Source organism: Pholcus phalangioides, unplaced genomic scaffold, assembly GCF_987345545.1.
Source record: "Pholcus phalangioides strain wild (caught in Gottingen) unplaced genomic scaffold, Ppha-v1.0 ptg000040l_1, whole genome shotgun sequence".
Lineage (NCBI taxonomy): Eukaryota > Metazoa > Arthropoda > Arachnida > Araneae > Pholcidae > Pholcus > Pholcus phalangioides.
Genome location: NW_028301626.1, coordinates 5,975,187 through 5,994,327, shown reverse-complemented (window position 1 = coordinate 5,994,327; position 19,141 = coordinate 5,975,187). Strand labels below are relative to the sequence as shown.

Below are 19,141 nucleotides of genomic sequence, written 5' to 3'. Positions count from 1 at the left end.
AATGGCCCTGCCTTAAGACTGAAATGACTCGTATTTTGTAAGAAAAATGAGTCAAAATGAAAGAAACTTGCTATTGGCAGAAAATAAAGAGGCTTTCAGAAAGGAATTTTTAATAATCCGAGTGCCTCAAAGTTTTTAGACTTGAATTACAGAGCCTCACTCCACTGTACTTATATTCACTATAAAATCAATATGAAGCTCCAACCCTACTGAAATACTTGTTGGACACATCTCCCTCCTGCTACTAAAAGTAATTATCTATTGTTTTTGGATAATGAGTTCTTAGTGTTCTGAGGTGGTGTGATTCACGTTGACTTTGGATTATCAAGACTCTACTGACCAGATGTGAATTTCTTCTGAGGGAGTAGAATGGAATATCGTGAAGTGATACATATGATTATTTTTTTACTGATACAAATCTTGAATTGATTTATCGTTCTATGAAAGCAAAAGGAATTTGTGATTTATCACAAATTCCTTTCGCTTTCATGTCATTTAAATGTTTCTAAATCTAATTTTGATGTGTTGCAATATCTATCGTTTCAGCATCCAGTTCCTGAGACACATCGAGAACTTCCTCCAAATAAGAATGAAATTGGAGACGGAGAAGAACTCTGACTTAAACACAGGGTCCCACAAAGTCTTAGCGACTTGCGTAGGTATCGGTTTCAGCAATATAAGCAAGATAACATCTTGAGAATAAATTTATTCTGCTTTTTTGTATTCCATGAGTTGTGATATTGTTGGTTGTGTCTTTCTTGTGGACGAGAACACTAGATTATCTTTGGAATCATGTTTGTTGTTTTTACGAGATAGCTAGTTAAGTAATAAAACGCTCTTGTTTGTTGGGGAGAAGGAAGAGGCAGAAACAGCTACAAAATACTATATCATACTTCTCACATAAAACTACTATTTTTATTACAAATTATTTTGACTAAAATATCACTATTCTATTAAAGGACTGAAGATATTGAAGTAGTTTTGTAATTCCTTGTGTAAGATGGTAGCACATTAGAGCAAATAAAAAATCCTGTCCGGTTCTTTCAAAACAGTTTTTTCTATACCCTACAAGTAAAAAAAAGGTCCAATAGTCGAGCTTACATCAGCTGAGCGTTTTCTAGATGCTGCCACGGACTGACCCTAAAATATAAGAAATAAATGTAAGACATGAGCAGGGCCCCTAGACTGCGGTCTTTTATCTCCCCCAAAAAAATTATGAAAATCATTCCGGGTCCCAGAACTGCAGCCCTGTCATCCCACCCTTGTGGGCCCACATCCAGCTTTCAGGGCAGTTATTCTTAAACTTTAGCCTTTCACGGCTCCTTAAAATAGTGTAAAGAAGAGTCCCTTGAAATCACTAAAACAGCAAGGTCATAACGAGAAGGGGGGGGGAACCTAGGGGAGCCTGCCCCTTTATGAAATGTGAAGAAAATGACATTTTTTAAATGGCTTACCTAAATCTATTGTTCTATCACTTTGGTCCCTCTCCAAAAGATATTTATGGCTACAGCCCTACTGAACAGGCACACATCAATGTGTCCAGCTCATCCCGACAAAGACTAAAGACGCCCTAGGAGCCTCGACGCAAACTTTGAGAACCGCTGTCCTAGGCTGTGATTTTGTGCCGTCCATTGCAAAGTATATTGATAGCGGGGGCGTATAATTTTATCTTGGAAACCAGGTACGCCTGCCAAGAGGTTCCTATAAAAAATGATCAATACACACGATACATACGGCAGTTTCTGGCCCAAGAGAGATGAACATATTGCGTATCTGGCCCTCGGTTTGAAAATATTATGCACCCTGTAGAATTTAAAAAAATGAAACAGTATTTTTATGTTTGGCTCCGGGGTGCTAAAGCTCTGTCAGTCTTACTTTCTGGATGCCAGCGTGGTGATCCAAGATGATTGTGCTTGATGTCCCTGGATCTAAATCTACTCTTAGTTCATTTAAAATCGTGATGCAGTGCACAAAAACCTATGTTTACCTATAGCAGCAGTTCTCAACCAGTGCTCCGTGTGCACTTCCCAGGGGCTCCGCGGCGACTCAAGGAAAATAAATATGTAAATTTGACAGATAAATAAAAAAAGAGGCCTACGGAGTTACGCCATAAAAATTACACACAGAAAAGGCTTCTCGAGTCAAATAGAGCTCCGATGGAAAAATTATATACTGAAATTATGTACTCTGATCCGTGAGTCAAAAATAACTCTGATCCGTGAGTCAAAAATGGTTGAGAACTGCTGGTCTGGATCGTAATCAAACACGATCCATTGAGAGGGACATGACATATAAATTAATTTTACAAAATTAATAGATTATTAATAATAATTAGTGCGTGGTCCACCTGCTGACACTTCATCGCTGCTCGAACCATATTGAACAGACATAAATTTTTATCATATTTTTAAAGCGCTTCATCTCTTTTATCAAATATACGCTGCAATTCAATAACTTTGATCATTTTTTGAATTTTTTATTGCTATTTTTGTTTAATTAATGTAAATAAATAGAAGTAAAGAAATCAAGTACTGGAATTCCATGAATTCCCCACAAGGGTTGGGGCTGACAGTCAGGATCGTCTTCATAAGGTTCACACCAGGCGTCCTCTTTTTTCAGTTTTGAATCTGGTGACCCTATCTAAAGACCACATAATCAGTATTTTCACTTATTTGTTCGATCATCCATATTCTCCGAATGTTTTTGTGGAAAGAAATAATCATTTTTTTCTACATAAAATCGATTGTTGCAAATGTATGAATTTTGTTATCAAAATTTTCGTCTCATAAAAAAATTTTATGCCAAAAAATAACGAAGAGAACTCTCTCTCTTTTCATCATCGCACGAGTTGCCTGAAATTTCGAGATTAGATGGCAGCACCAACAGTATATAAATCAAGCCTCCATCGAGCTTATATTACTGGACGGGTGTGGGTCATAATCCCGACAGACGAAATCCCGACAGGTCAAAATCCCGACATGGTCAAAATCCCGACACGGTCAGAATCCCGACAGGGTCGAAATCCCGACAGGTCAAAATCCCGACAAGTCGAAATCCTGACAGGGTCAAATTCCCGACACGGTCAAAATCCCGACACGGTCGAATTTAAAAATTCAATTTCGCCGTATAAGCCGCACTTCGCGATTTCTGTCGGGATTTGAATTTCTCGCGGCGAGGGGCGTTGGGGCGCCGATGAGAATGATAAATTGCGATGAAATAAATTTTTCAAATTTTAATTTCGCCGTATAAGCCGCACTTCGCGATTTCTGTCGGGATTTGAATTTCTTGTGGCAAGGGGCGTTGGGGTGACGATGAGAATGATAAATTGCGATGAAATAAATTTTTCAAATTTTAATTTCGCCGTATAAGCCGCACTTCGCGATTTCTGTCGGGATTTGAATTTCTTGCGGCAAGGGGCGTTGGGGTGACGATGAGAATGATAAATTGCTATCAAATAAATTTTAAAATTTCAATTTCGCCGTATAAGCCGCACTTCGCGATTTCTGTCGGGATTTGACTTTCTCGCGATTAAGGGCGTTGGGGCGACGATGAGAATGATGAATTGCGATCAAATAAAATTTTCAAATTTTAATTTTGTCGCATAAGCCGCACGTCGTGATTTCTGTCGGGATTTGAATTTCTCTCGGCAAGGGGCGTTGGGGCGACGATGAGAATAGTGAATTGCGATCAAATAAAATTTTCAAATTTTAATTTCGCCGTATAAGCCGCACTTAGCGATTTCTGTCGGGATTTGACTTTCTCGCAATTAAGGGCGTTGGGGCGACGATGAGAATGATGAATTGCTATCAAATAAATTATCAAACTTTAATTTCGCCGTATAAGCCGCACTTCGCGATTTCTGTCGGAATTTCCGTTTGTCGCTGCAAGTGGTTTGTGGCGCATACCATGATCAATGGAGATCAATAATTTGGAAATTCATTTACTTTTCCAACTTGGCGAAAAGCAAAGGATTCAGGGTTGCCTTTTTCTGGCATTTATCGATTTTTCTATCCTCCACAAACACTGCTGTTCCTTATTATTTTCTTTGAGAATTTTTCGAAATTCTTTCTCGCTCAAGTTTCAAATAGACTTAAAATGTCAAATGATATTGCACAAAGTTAGACCGTTTCATGAAGATCTTAATTTAAAATTTTCAAGGTTTTCGAAAGCAATGTAATAGTAGAGAAATCTTTTTATTCATATGTATAAAATTACATGTCTTGACAGCTTAATTCACTGATTCATCGCCGAGCCGCAACCACTGAAGGTCAGGCCCGTATCTAGAAATTCCATTCGGGGGGGGGACAAGGTGGTCAAATAATATATTTGGCCATGTTTTACCTTATTTCAATCATTTTCTCTCATTTCGAAGGGACCGGATCCCCAATTCCCCCCTTCTCACTACGAAGCTATAAACATAAAATTCTGTCAGTAGTTTTATTTTATACTGTTGAGACTCCCAAAAAAATTTCTTAAAATTCTATCTCTAAGCTGGTCTTAAGGCTTTGAAGACAGTATGCAAACTGTGTGGTAGTGTAGTTGCATACAGGGTGTCCTTTAAGAGTTAGTACGGCCATTGTCTTCTCAACCATCCGTGGTAGAGATGATTTCAGTTTGAAAAAATGCTCAAAAGGCGTTCACAAATTACCCTGTACCAGTTTTGAGAGTGAAAACACAGTGTGTAACAAAATAAAAAAATATAAATTTTTAAAACTTCTAATTATAAAGTGACTGCACCGTATCTCCTGAGACCAACAAAAAAAATCTAAGTTGACAAGTACAATGTTCGCCGAGATATTTGAATTCAAAATTCGAAGGAAAGGTGGAAAGGACAGCATAAATTTGGGGAAGGAGCGTTGTCGATTAGTTTTTGCTGTCTTTTCATAACTTTTCTCCAGTTTTCGAATTCAAATATCTTAGCGAATATTGCACTGAGAAACATGCAATTTTTCTGTTGGCATCAGGAGAGACAATGCAACAACTTTCAAATTGGAAGTTAAAGGACGGGAAATCAAAGAAAAATTTAGATTTTTTTGTTTTGAGCCACACACACTGTATTTTCCGAGGATGATATCACTTTCCGCTATCTATACGAAGGTTTCAACGGTTGGCTGATGCGAGATGAAGTTAGGAAGGAAAAATTCACCTGTGCTCTTGCTAGGAATCAAACCCACGTTCTCGAGCTTTCTGGGTGAGCCCACTAGACTACAAAGGCAAAGAATATCAATTTTTCCTTGGAACTTGTATGCGATGAACGGTCGGACCTAACTCAGGCCTCTGGAATCACGAAGTGCGGCTTATACGGCGAAATTAAAATTTGAAAATTTATTTGATCGCAATTTATCATTCTCATCGTCACCCCAACGCCCCTTGCCGCAAGAAATTCAAATCCCGACAGAAATCACGAAGTGCGGTTTATACGGCGAAATTAAAATTTGAAAAATTTATTTGATCGCAATTCACTATTCTCATCGTCGCCCCAACGCCCCTCGCCGAGAGAAATTCAAATCCCGACACAAATCACGACGTGCGGCTTATGCGACAAAATTAAAATTTGAAAATTTTATTTGATCGCAATTCATCATTCTCATCGTCGCCCCAACGCCCTTAATCGCGAGAAAGTCAAATCCCGACAGAAATCGCGAAGTGCGGCTTATACGGCGAAATTGAAATTTTAAAATTTATTTGATAGCAATTTATCATCGTCACCCCAACGCCCCTTGCCGCAAGAAATTCAAATCCCGACAGAAATCGCGAAGTGCGGCTTATACGGCGAAATTAAAATTTGAAAATTTATTTGATAGCAATTTATCATTCTCATCGTCACCCCAACGGCCTTCATCGCAAGAAATTCAAATCCCGACAGAAATCGCGAAGTGCGGCTTATACGGCGAAATTGAATTTTTAAATTGGACAGTGTCGGGATTTTGACCGTGTCGGGATTTCGACCGTGTCGGGATTTCGACCCTGTCGGGATTCTGACCGTGTCGGGATTTTGACCTGTCGGGATTTCGACCCTGTCGGGATTTTGACCTGTCGGGATTTCGTCTGTCGGGATTGTGAACGGAACCCATTACTGGACAGAGTATGACATCAGCGGTCTCCGCCTTGGCAGTGCTGAGAACTAAGGCGACTGTAGAAGGATAGGGGCCCTTATATAGTGGCTGTACTGAGAACTGACCCCCCAACATCTTTCGTCGTAACATCACGTGACTCGGTGAAAACAAACACGATCCCCGCTATTTTCTTCTGGCATAAATAGGAGTTTAAAACAATAAATGAAAAAATAATTTCATCATCTATGAGATAATTACAAAATTAATGAAAGAGATAATGAATAATAAAATTAATGAAAGATAATTTCAGAATGAAGGAAAGAGATAATTCCAAAATTAATAAAAAATAGATAATTCCAAATTCAATGAAAGAGACAATTCCAGAATTAATGAAATATAATTTCAGCATTAATAAAAAATAATTTCAGCATTAATGAAAGAAACAAATCCAGAATTCATGAAAGAAATTATTCCAGTGTTAATGAAATAAATAATTTTATCTTTTTTCACCTTTATATGAGTTCTTTATCCTTTTTTTTAATCTTTGAAACCTAATATTTAGAGACCGAACTGTACATTTCAATGTGCAAATTGCCAGGCGGGAACTTTGTTTTCACCGAGTCACGTTATTTCCTTGCATTTGATGTCGCTGCTGGATGCTCCCTCCAGTAATAAGTCCGACCAGTAATGTCGTCTGCTTCTCTCCAGGTTACTTGTTTTGGGCGTCTCCTTGTGTCCTGAAAAAATTACTGAACTGGCAGTTCGAACTTCCAGTTCTATTTGTGAGCTTAGCTTGTAGGGAACCGACTTCTTGTCTGTCGTCTGCTCATTAAGAGGCTCTTTGTTTTGGACGTCTCCTTATGCTCAAACAAAATAGCCGAACTTCCAGTTCAAATATCCAGTTCAGTTTATGAGCTTTGTTTGTAAGGAACTGAGCAGAATAAAGAATATGGTTTTTTTACTTTGAACTTCATTATCACCTCATGAGTCACTTTTAAATTTGACATTAGATGGCAGCACATTACTATAAAGTAGAGTGTGGAAAAATTGACTTTTTACGATCTTACCTGTCGTCTGCTTGTGTGGAGGTCCTTTGTTTTGGACAAACGTCTCCTTGGGTCTTGAAAAAATTACTGAACTGGAAGTTTAATCTTTCAGGTCAGTTTATAAGGAACAAAGCTGAATGAAGAGTTTAGTTTTTTATACCTGAGCTTCGTCATCACCACATAAGGCACTTCCGATTTTCAAAGTACCAACAATATTTTTAAAAATGAATGTCCTTCTAGTATTCTAGAGCAGCGGTTCTCAACCGGTGCTCCGTGTGCACTTCCCAGGGGCTCCGCGGCTACTCGAGAATAAATCAATAAATTCGATAAACAAACAAAAAAGAGGCCTAAAGGGTACCGACATATAAATGATATACTAAAAAGGGCTCTTCGAGTTAAACAGGGCTCCGCCAGAGAAATTATTCACTGAAAAGGGCTCCGCGAGTCAGAAAAGGTTAAGAACCGCTGACCTAGAGCAACTGTTTCTAGTTGTGTCCCTGACCCAGCTTCTGGTAAGGGCAGTATTATATAGGTAGTGTATCCCTGTGGCGACTTACACAGTCATCGGAAAATTGAAGTCGCCTCATTTTTTCTGATTCATGTACTCAGTGTTCAAACAAAACGACCGCAACCGCTGGTCGGTGTGCCATTGTAGGGGAAGCTGAATTGACCCCTTAAAAATCAGATGATTATGGGTCAACGTAACTTCCTAGGGCAGATGCGTATATCCGGGTGGGGGGGGGGGAGGTTTCCCCAGATAAGAGTTAAAAAGTAAGTAAGTGCATATCGGATACAGACTCCTCGAAATGGGTGGGAGGGACGAATCACCGGGGGGGGGGGAAGGGATGTCCACCTACACCCTCCCACCCATGCCAATAATACAACTCTTTCACTGAACTGGGGGGGAAGGAATGATCCCCGTGTCCGCCTATGTGCGAGTGACTACAAGAGTACAAGCATATGAGTGACCGAAAGATTGACGTGGCAGGTCAGTAAGTGATTGAAAGAGACCTAAAGTGAGAGGCCAGGTCAGTGAGTGACCTAGTTATTGACGCAAGGGGTCCGTGGAATGCAGAAAAGTTGAAAATTTATGCATCAACCCAAAGGGTGCTCAACCGTTACCTCCTAGATACAGGATGCATCTCTAGAAGGTAATGGCTCGACCCTTTGGAAAGTGCGAGGCACTTTCATTGGTATGAAAACGTCGTGGGCCACTTAAATGATGTGGGACAGCGCTGTCGCAGGTCATGTAAATGTGCCACTGGGAACATAAGGAATTTTTAAGTGTGCCTGCTTAAGCGGTGTTGTCTCAACGCATGGTCCCGCCCGGGGGACCTCAAGAGAAGGGCCTCCCAAAAATGAGATATGGTTGAAATTTGGAGGAGTATGCATGTGAAGCCTCAGGAAAATCACTTGACCCATGGTGCTCTTAAGACGGCCCTGCGCTTGAGTGCCCTAGAAATGTGCCGCGGGCCACTGAAGTTATCTGTAAAATTGTCGAGGACCAACAACATGTGCAAGGAATTGAATTTCTATTCAAGTTTTTTCGGTCTTCGAACCCGAAAAAACAATCTTTATCAAATGATGGCCGCGAAAACCTTATCAACTATTTAAAATACAATCTGTTGATAATCACCCAATGATTAAAAAAAAAAAATTCAAATCACATGTGTTATACTGTAATGGAATTAGCAAAGTTAAAATAATAGTATCGTTCGAGGGATAATGGTATGAAAGGATGGACTTTGAAATTATGTATTTCAAAGCCATACCAGCCAGGTGTTATCCAGGGGTTAGGAGTTAGAGTCCCAATTTAGAAAAGAAAGAAAATTTAGGAAAGAAAATCGGAATTAGCGAATGAGATGAAGTTTATGGAATATAGGTAGGAGTAGGCGGATAGCCAAAGAAAAATATATATATGAAGTTTTTGAAGAGTAGAGAGAGAGAGAGAGAGAGAGTAAGATAGACAGAGTCAGAGAGGTTGTGGAAGTCCACAAGATAAGTGTGAGATGGGCACTCATGAAAGAGTGAAGGTGATCTTCACCGGATTTGGGGTAAGTCACTCTTCCGAAATATAAACCAAATGTTTAACATTCACTCTCTATGTCACTCGAATAATATCATGCAGTATCCTAACTTTTAATGTACATTCATATGTGTTGTCATAATTTAGAGATAGTCTACTTATTAAAGTTTAATTAACTATTTTATCTTTGTTTCCTTGGACTTGTCATTTACACGGGCCTGTGGTTATTGACTTAGTTTCACAGCCAATGATATCTATGGAGCACAAAATTCGTAAGATTATGAATAAAATTCGATCACGGCATTTTGGGATGTTCACATTAGTGGGATGATTTGAATCAATGTTGCAGTAGGGTCACACCCGTTTACAATAAAAAATAATGCACCACACGTTAACACATGCATAACTCAGACAACCGCGGTTTCAATTGTTCGCCAGATCAAAGCAATTATATTGTTAAACAATGTGAAAGAAAAATACATTGTTTGGCGTCTCTACCAACAGTGTATATACACTCATTGCCATAAAAATTTGCGCACTCAGAAGAAGTCGTCAAAATGAAAGGAAATTTTTACACATGCAAGTACTACGTTGATATAAGTAAGTGATTAGAAAGAAGAAAAAGGATCTTTTATTGCAGAAAAAAGTACAGATGAACAGAAGTTTTAGTACTCTGTTGGACCCCCTCTAGCGCGAATGCACGATGCGATACGAGCGGGCATTAAGGCATACAAGTTCCGTATGATGTCCCGAGACATCTCGTTCCACAGTTGCTGTAAATGCGCCTCTAGTTCGACCAACCTCGTAGGGTGTCCAACTTGCCGTTCCAAATGATCCCAGATATGCTCGATTGGTGACAAATCTGGGGATAGAGCAGGCCAGGGAAGGGTGGTAATGTGGCGGAGGCAGTCTTGTGACATCCTTGCTGTGTGTGGCCTAGCATTGTCTTGTTGAAAAATGGCTCCTGGGAGCCCTGCCATGATTGGCAACACATGTGGCTGAAGGATGTTATGGACGTACCGCTGGGCTGTCATTGTGCCATGGATCAATATTAGGGGTGACCGTGTATCGTAAGCAATGGCACCCCATACCATGACACCAGCTGTGGGGGCGGTGTGCCGCTGTAAAGCGAAGGCAGGATTGAAGCGTTCACCACGGGGCCTCCACACACGAACACGATTGTCATCACTGCTCAAGTTGAATCTCGATTCGTCGCTGAAGACGACCTGGTTCCATTCCGTTGCAGTCCAATCCCGTCGTGCTTGACACCACTCCAAACGGAGGCGTTGGTGGGTGGGTGTCATTGGCAGCACACGTAATGGGCGCCGCGATACCAGATGTCCTTCAGCCAATCACCTTGCCGGGACGTGTGTTCGGGAAGACACAGGGGCCCGTAGTGAAGCTGCTGCCTGTGTCTGGATAGCGGCCAATGAGGCAGCTGCCTCTACGCGTGCGTTTCGGATGATGTGACGGTCTTCTCAACGACTGGTCTGTCGAGGGCGTCCTGAACCTGGTCGCCGTGTAAATGACGTCTCTTCTGTCCACTGGTCCCAACACCTCCTCACAGTAAAATCAGAACGGCCTAGTTGAGCTACTCGCCGAGCTGACCACACAGCTTCCATCATCCCGAACTCTGACAACTGCTCATATGGTCTTGGACGGTGGCGTAACGGCATGTCTACCTCAGCATTTCCTTTGCAAACGATTAAATACACTCCAGCAAGCTCTGCTTACCTGTTTTATACTCCAAGGAGAACGAAGTTCAACGCCCTCTAGTGGCATTACGCAATGCGCAATCACGCTGCATTTCTAATCATTTGCATATCTGCCCGACATGTACCTTCAGGCCAACTTTTGTTTCGATCCCACAATTATTTCTTGGTGCGCAAATTTTTATGGCAATGAGTGTATATCCAATCGCTGAATTCATCCAATTTCCAATCGCTGAAGTCTGACCAACTGATCGTTGGTCAGTCGTGCAGCAATAGCCTCTTGACGAGCTGCTTACTATTGAGCCATCTCATGTTTCGCATCGTGATGGTATTCATTCGGGTATGCATAAGAAGGACGGAATGCCGTAGGTAGTGCAATCACTCCATCGCGTCACCTTCACGTGTGTTTTGATTTTCTTTGCTTTTGAGATCTCTAGTGGGATACGCTGCTGTTTCGAGTTACTTCGGAGTCTGCATTCGGAGTGAGATAGTTGTTTTGAGTCTGTCTACCTATCGCGTTCTAATCTCCCCGGGCTATAGATCGATTGACCAACTTTGCTCCAATCGTCACGTTTTGAACTGTATTTGCTTTGGACGATTTTTTTTAAATTTTACGTCCCAGGAAAATTTAAGTTTAAAAATTTGAACTATTTTTATTACTTCCGATAATTGACTTGTACTTTTTAGACTCTAAGCACCGTTAGCGATTCACTCAATTAGTCCGAAGAGCTAATCACGCACGCGCACACACGCAGCTTTATTAAGTGATGGAGAATTGCACCGTGGGTCACTTAATACTTTAAGCAGCAATTGGAAATCACTAAACCTTTCAAAATGCCATATCATTTTCAATTAAGTAGGTTCTCTTCCGATTTTCAGCAGGTGCAAACTAAGGGAATGTAGGGGAGAGTTTTCCATTAAGAAATAATTTTTTACAAAATATCTGGGCTTGCCAATATAAAAACGAGATATCTCGTCATTGCTGCTTAAAAGGTTAAGTGATCTGGTAATGTGCTACTTAATTCATTTTTTGCAAAATTAGGTCTGAGATCACGGGCCACATCAGATGACTCCGAGGGCCTTGGGTTGAGCATGTATGCATTAACCATTCATGGCGGTGGCCAAATGCATGCTTGAGCTCACTGACCGGGTATCTAGTAGCAGCCCTGAATCAAGGCCTTGAAAAAATAACATTCAAACACAATAGAGGTACAAAACACGTTAGAAATGACCCATTTGCAGTGATAAATATATTACTAGAAACATTTCGCTGCCTCAGTTTGAGAGCTTCAAATAGCTCAATCACGAGCCTCGTGATTGAATTTGACGAATGTTTGGACCGAAAGCTCTTCTTTCAATATGTTCACGGAATTGAATTTTTGATACGAAAAATACAATCTGTATTAATGTTAGTACGAATCGAGTGTGAAATGGATCCGTTTTCTTCGATCACGTTCCGACAAAACAATGGACTCTGGTGTTGATAATGATTTGCTGAAATTCAACCTTCGCATAGTTTCGAAGTTTTTTTTGTTCTTCATCCCCTGTATGCACGTAATTCGTGTTTCTTATTCAGTTCTTCATTTATTCTCCTGATACGCATTTATATGCGATCCTTCCTAAAGGTGATGTCAGCAAATAGTTATTCAAGAACTATCAGTTTAATTTCAAACCGAACTGGTAAAAACCATGAACTGGTAAAACGTGATCATTATTTCATGCTTTTAATTGCCTAAATACTCTTAGTCAGTGGAGGACGGTAAAGTTCCCTTTCGAAATGGGGGGAAAAATACAAAAACTAGCCATATATTACCAAAATAGCCATATTACGATCAGACACCTTTTGGAAACTACTATATTAAAAAAAAGAAATAAGACTATTTCGCTGATATATACACACCAGATCTATATCCTGAGATACGTTTTCTTCACGACGAACATTATTGCCCGTACGCGAAGCGTGCCTTCGTCACTAGACGGAGACGTTAATAATTAAAAAGATAAGATTGAAAACAAAAGGGTTATCCGTGTTAAAGCCATTCAATCCCCCCTCCCCGCGGCTGATATCCACCAATAAGAGAAGCTATATTTAGACGATACCCATAGAAAACGCTGCAGGAAAAACGTCATTCAGACTCTGTATATTTTTTCTAGAATGGGCAATATGCAAGAACAAAAAAAAACAAAAAACATGAATCCACAACTTATCGAAACAAAAGATGCTGCTCCATAAGAATAAAGAAACTCTACTTTTCGAGTTTTGTTTACGACGTCTAGAAACAACTATTGTTACTCGAGCAGCAGACATTGTTTCTAGTCGTTGTGCTTGTTTGGTGATGAACACAAAAACTGATGACACATTCAATATATGGATTATTTGTGCTACACTTGATCGATATTGAATTTCTTTTTTTGCAGTTACGAACTAGACTGTGAATGATAGAACACGTTGTGGTCGTTTATAATTGAAAACCGATCTGAATGGTCATGATCGAAACTTTTAGTGATTAGTTCCTGAGATAATTTTTTCGAGGGCTTGAAGATTGATAGTGAGCAATTGAGGTTATAAGGTCGTAGCGGAGGGGGGGGGGGGGGGGGGAAACCAGATACCCCCCCCCCCCCCGAAATGTGAGAAAATGACCGAAAAAAAGGAAAAAGATGGCCAAATCTATTGTTCTATCACTTTGGTCCGCCCAAACAAAATTTCTGGCTACGCCCCTGTGAGGTTGAAACGCAGCAAGTTGAAAACATGAACGATCACACCACTTTAGTACTACAGCATTAACTCTTATATAAATTCATACTTTTCGCAAACAGTCAGAGAGCAACAGTTTCCAGTAATTTCTAACAGTGATAAACAGTAAGCAAATTGTGATGATAGAAGTTCAAACAAAACAAGATAATTGTTATAAGAAGAGAAATTGATCCGTTTCTTCTGATTACCGGTAGAAGGCGCGGTCAAACTACTCCCAGAAAAACATATGAGGTTAATTTTGGTGTGATTCAATTGCTGTCGTTTTTATTGGTCCATTTTTGATTGAATTTCAGTAACAAAGCTTCAATTCTGGCGAAAGAAACACAACGTTGCTTTACATGAATGCATGTGTGTTAGCACCCCCGCTCATCGGCTACTTTTTTTTATTTATTTCAAATACACACACAATCAGACAATCATCACAGTAAATAAACATCAAAATACAAAAGGGTACAATATAAACAAATAAGGGGAAAACGAAACACTTTGTGGGGACACCTTATAGGGAGATTCTACTTCTTGAACTATATTTTTTTTTAAAAGACCGGTTGCGACAAATACGAACTAGCCTTTAAATGATAAAACACTTGCCGTTCAAAGTTGGAAACTGATCTGAATGGTTATATGATCGAATCTGCTGCAGACTTTTCAGACGTTTTTCTAGAGATATTTTCGAATTCTCTCTTGGGGATTGATCGTGAACAACTGGGAGTTGAAACTTAGCGAATCAAGAACATGAGTGATCAATTTACATTGGTACCGAAATATCATCATTGATTCAACAATTCAAAACCATGATTAGTGTAGCCTGATCTCCAATGAGTTAGCAGTAGCTCATCAAACCCTCTCTACTCGTATCATAATCGTGCCGATTCTGGAGCAGTAGAGCGACATGCCATGATTTGGTCAATGTGCAATATGCTAAATGTTCCCTATGTACAAATCAACGTGTGGGTTTAATTGAATGTACTCTGCATACTTTTATATTCCAATTTTATTTCTGGTATTCCGCTCAATAAAATTAAAATACACATATCCTTGCATTCGGAGGATATAGAAGCAAATACTGCATTAGAAACCATGAGAGATGCATTTTTTGTTGAACTTTGTATGATTATTTGCAAGTGAATATTTTTATGTACAAAAAAAGTAGTTGTGTAATGCAATTACATATTACCACAACCATAAAAATTAATACTTTCAAAAAATGCCCTCAATTTTTTTATATTCCATTTAATTTCAGTTTTTAAATATGCGATCGCATACTATGAAATTAAAATATATAATACCAAAATATTTGCTGTTAAATCGCTACGATCAATCCTATGCATGAAATACGAAACCATCAATTCGTGTCCTTTCACGAAGGCGATATCGTTTTACTTTTCATTTGATACCATATTGAAAATAATACATCAGGGGTCTTTTCAATTTTTCAGACTTCGCGGGCCAAATTAGAACTACCGTGAAGCCTTCGGGCCATTACACCAAGTCATACTGTGGTATTTGAAATTGTAAAAAGAATCCACTGACAGATTCACAAGGACTTACTATAATGTGCAGTAACCATTTTGTTTTTTCATGCCTTAAATTCACTGTTGAGGGGCTCGTGAAAAAGATCGGCTTGGGGGGCCCCACCGAAGATACCAGAATAAGGGCCCCGTTAAAGAATGTGAGGACCATGACGTGGCAGTTACCAAACTTGAGTGAGTGGCAATTTTAGGAATAATTAAAAAAAAAAAAGATTTTTATTTCCAAACATGTAATGTTATAGGTTAATTAGATTTATATTAAAACTCTATGACACATTGCTTTAGAGCAGCGGTTCTCAACCTTTTTTGACTCGCGGAGCCCTATCCAGTATATAATTTTTATGGCGGAGCCCTGTTTGACTCGAGAAGCCCTTTTTTGTGCATAATTTTTATGGCAGAACCTGTAGGCCTCTTTTTATTTATTTATCTATCAAATTTACTGATTTATATTATTTTCCTCGAGTCGCCGCGGAGCCCTTGGAAGGTGTACACGGAGCATCGGGTGAGAACCCCTGCTTCAGAGTTTTGGAGTTTCACAGAGATAGGGATCGGGCGCAAAATCAAGTCTGACCTCCTAACGAAAATCCTCGTGGTTAGGCATGATGAAATTGCATTGAACGCCAAGGTTTCGAGTGTCCAAATGAATAAGATCTGTTGCTCTTGCTTGGCGTGTCATTCAGTTTCAGAAACAAAGCGACAGGATTTTCCTCAAAGAAGAAACAAAGAGGAACAAAGAAGTGGCTACAGGGAATGCAAAAGTTTTTTCTGAAAGAAAGACAAGTGCTCTTTCCACATACAAATTTTATCTCTGAAGGAAATGACTACAGATTATAATTTTTGGTGATAAAAATGACCAAAACAAAAAGTCTATTGCTTGAAAATTTCTAAAATATGACCGATCGCTCAAAAATGCTTAAAATATGACAATAGCTCGAAAATACCCAAAATGTGACTTGTCATAAAAATCTGAACCCGTTTTTACACATAATGCTGTTTTTTCCCAACTTTCCTCTGTTTTTCGAATATCTCAGAGAATATTGCACTTAGAAACGTGTAATTTTTATTGTTGGCATCAGGAGAGAGAGAGAGGGCAACAACTTTCTAATTGGGTTTTTGAGGTCAGGATGTCCGTATAAAAGGTTAACATTTTTATTTTAATAATTACACAACCCCCTTTCCCCCGCAAAATGAATGCCATATCTGAGTACTACACGTTATTTGGATACTTTTTCTAATTGGAAGTATAAATCTAGGACCACCGGCTCGTCAATGAAATGCCATGCACCCTGTACATATTTATCAATTATTTATTTCATGCATTCATACTTACCCATTCTTTGAGAAGCGGAAACTATGTTAGCTGATCTAACACTTATTAATTATAAATAACTTTAAAATATATCGATTAGTAACTTTCCCAAAAAGTCAATCACGTACCAGTTGCTTCAAAAGAGCTCGAGCCTGTTCATTGACATTAAAAATTAAATAAACTATTATTAAATCATTATACAAGGGCATAAAAATGTTGATTGAATAGGAACGTTGTCCACAGGAAAACATAAAACGGAATTGTTTGTTCACCAATAGGTAGTGCTCTTACATAACTCAACAGAAGCATTAAATTTTAATTGGTGTCTTTAATTGGTGTCTTTATGTGGATCTTTAATTTAATGTATTCGAGGACATTTTCCCCAACAAAGCTGACAGCAAACACAATTCCAAAATATTGCTGTTCGATCCTACGCAGAAAATAAGAACAGCAGTTCCCAGACTGTGTTTCACAAGAGGTTACTTGGTTTTCTGTGAAAAGATTGAAAAAAAAAAGCAAATTTTAAAATAATGATTTGGAAATTCATGATGTGTTTTCAGCTGACATGAACAATGGTAATTATCGAAGCAGTATTTAGTTTTGGCAGTTGGCATAGAGAGTCCACATACACATCAATCAGTAATAGAACATTGCAGTCAGGTTGTCTTGAAATTCATTAAAAAACTTAATGAGTAAAATGTTATTGAAAGTATGAATCAGCCTCTGGTATGGAGTATTTAATGTTCATATTATCCAAATCGAATTCCTACCGATTGATTTAATAGCATTGCCTACAACCTTAAGTTATTGCAGTGGATCCAGCGTGAATACGAAATGGACGTAGTTATTCCGGCTTCGAGGTGCAAAATCTCTGCATAAGGTATGCCGAAATGTCATGGTATTCTGAATCATAATCTAGTAACAATCGGGACCATCCCTAGCCATGGTAAAATGTGGATTAAATCGGTGTGTGGAAATACGACGACCTTGTCCAACATTAACTGCCGAAATTCATGTTGCTGGAAGGACCAGTGGTGTTGAATTATGGGACATAGCCTGGGTCATATCTGGCACAACAGTGGTGTTGAATTATGTTCGTATTCTGCTTTCTCAACCTTGCTTCAAATATGGCTCAATAAGGTACAAGTGCGGGCCTCTAGGTCACAAAATACAAGAAAAAAATGCCTACGGGATGCACTTCGAAACAGGCACTTGCCAACTGGGCCCTAACCCGTGAGCATAGCTGCCAACTTTTGAAAATGAAAATTCGGGAGATTTTCGCGCAAACTCGTATTTTATGCTAAAACCACTCCCTAATAAATACAATAGGGATTTTTCCAAATAAAATAGGGATTTTCCAAACATAAAAGTTAAAGCATAGGGAATAAAATCCCTACTCAAAAACTGAAGTAAAATTAAAATAGGGATTTTACACACATGGAAGTTAAACCCTTGGGAATAAAATTCCTACGCAAAAAACAAGTGAAATCGGAGGCCAAAACTTCAATGATGTAAAAATAAATATTGTGTTCAATCAGAAACGCTGCGAACAAACATTCTGCGCGAATGACAACAAAATCATCGGAAGATGAAGGGGAAAAAAGTGTCATTCTTTGAAAAACACTGACGTTTTGTGAGACTTGCTTGATGTTTTTTTTTTAATTCACGAGTGATGATGGCAGTCTTTCCATGACCGATGTTTATGTCCGTAACACTACTTGTACAAAAAGGAAAAGTCGGCCCTCTTCTGGAACGTTTGATGAAAGGAACTTCATGGGAATAAGCATCTTTAAAATTGATTAAATATGTTTTTGCTTATCAGTATTCGTGTTTTGTTATATCGCTCGTACGTAACTTCAACAAAAGAAATTTTGACCATATGCGCGTCACTATAATCTTCAATTATTATCCAGGACTATTGGCTGCTAAACCATTTCCCTCCACGATAAGACAAACGACTTTCTTGTTACCATCAGAGGGTTTGTAAAACTTCCTTAAAAAGGGAATTTCCCCATTTACGACGTGTGACGTCATTTCGGAAGGGAAAAAAAGAGGCTTCATGCTCCACAAGAAATTCCTTAGGGATTGTTTTCATAAGCGGAGATTTTTTTAAATGAAGTAGGGAATTTTTAGGGACAATTAGGGATTTTTGTGATTTTCGTAAAAATTCGGGAGATTTAAGAACTTTTCGGAAGGTCGAGCGATGAAGCTAAAATTCGGGAGATTACCGAAAAATTCGGGAGACTTGGCAGCTATGTGTGAGGGAACGGCTGTCCGAAGGGAAGTAGCAGAATAACAACCTAGTAATGAGTGGGACCATCCCTAGCCACACGTGGATTAAGCCAGAATGCGGAAATACAGCGATGTTGTAACTTGTCCAACGTCTCCTGCAGAAGTTCATGATGCAGGTAGGATCGGCTGTGTGTTGGATCATACGCGTGTACTGCTGTCTCCACATTTGTCTCAAATGTGGCTCATGCCTCTGTTTCTATTCGGCCAAATATAAAAAAAAATCCAAGGGAAGGCACTTCGAACCAGACAGTAACCAACTACAACCTATGAGGAAACTGCTGTACGTCGTAGTGGTAGATCCACAAAAAGATTGGGCGTACGTAAGAGCGCACAACTTTTCAATATGATAGCGGGCACAAACGCTCAAGTTTATCGTCAGAAAACCGACTTCGTCATTTAAGCGCAACCATAGT

General features: G+C 39.3%; 1 protein-coding gene across 1 annotated transcript in view; it reads left to right on the top strand.

Annotated features, from left to right (window-relative positions):
* The window catches only part of Rtc1 (RNA terminal phosphate cyclase 1), a 29,930-nt gene extending 29,207 nt beyond the window's left edge, over positions 1 to 723 (top strand). Inside the window, exon 7 of the mRNA XM_089254220.1 lies at positions 547 to 723. Coding sequence (XP_089110346.1) covers positions 547 to 697 — 151 coding nt within the window. The 3' untranslated portion in view covers positions 698 to 723. The remainder of the gene's footprint in view (positions 1 to 546) is intronic.
* Positions 724 to 19,141: the final 18,418 nt, after the last annotated feature.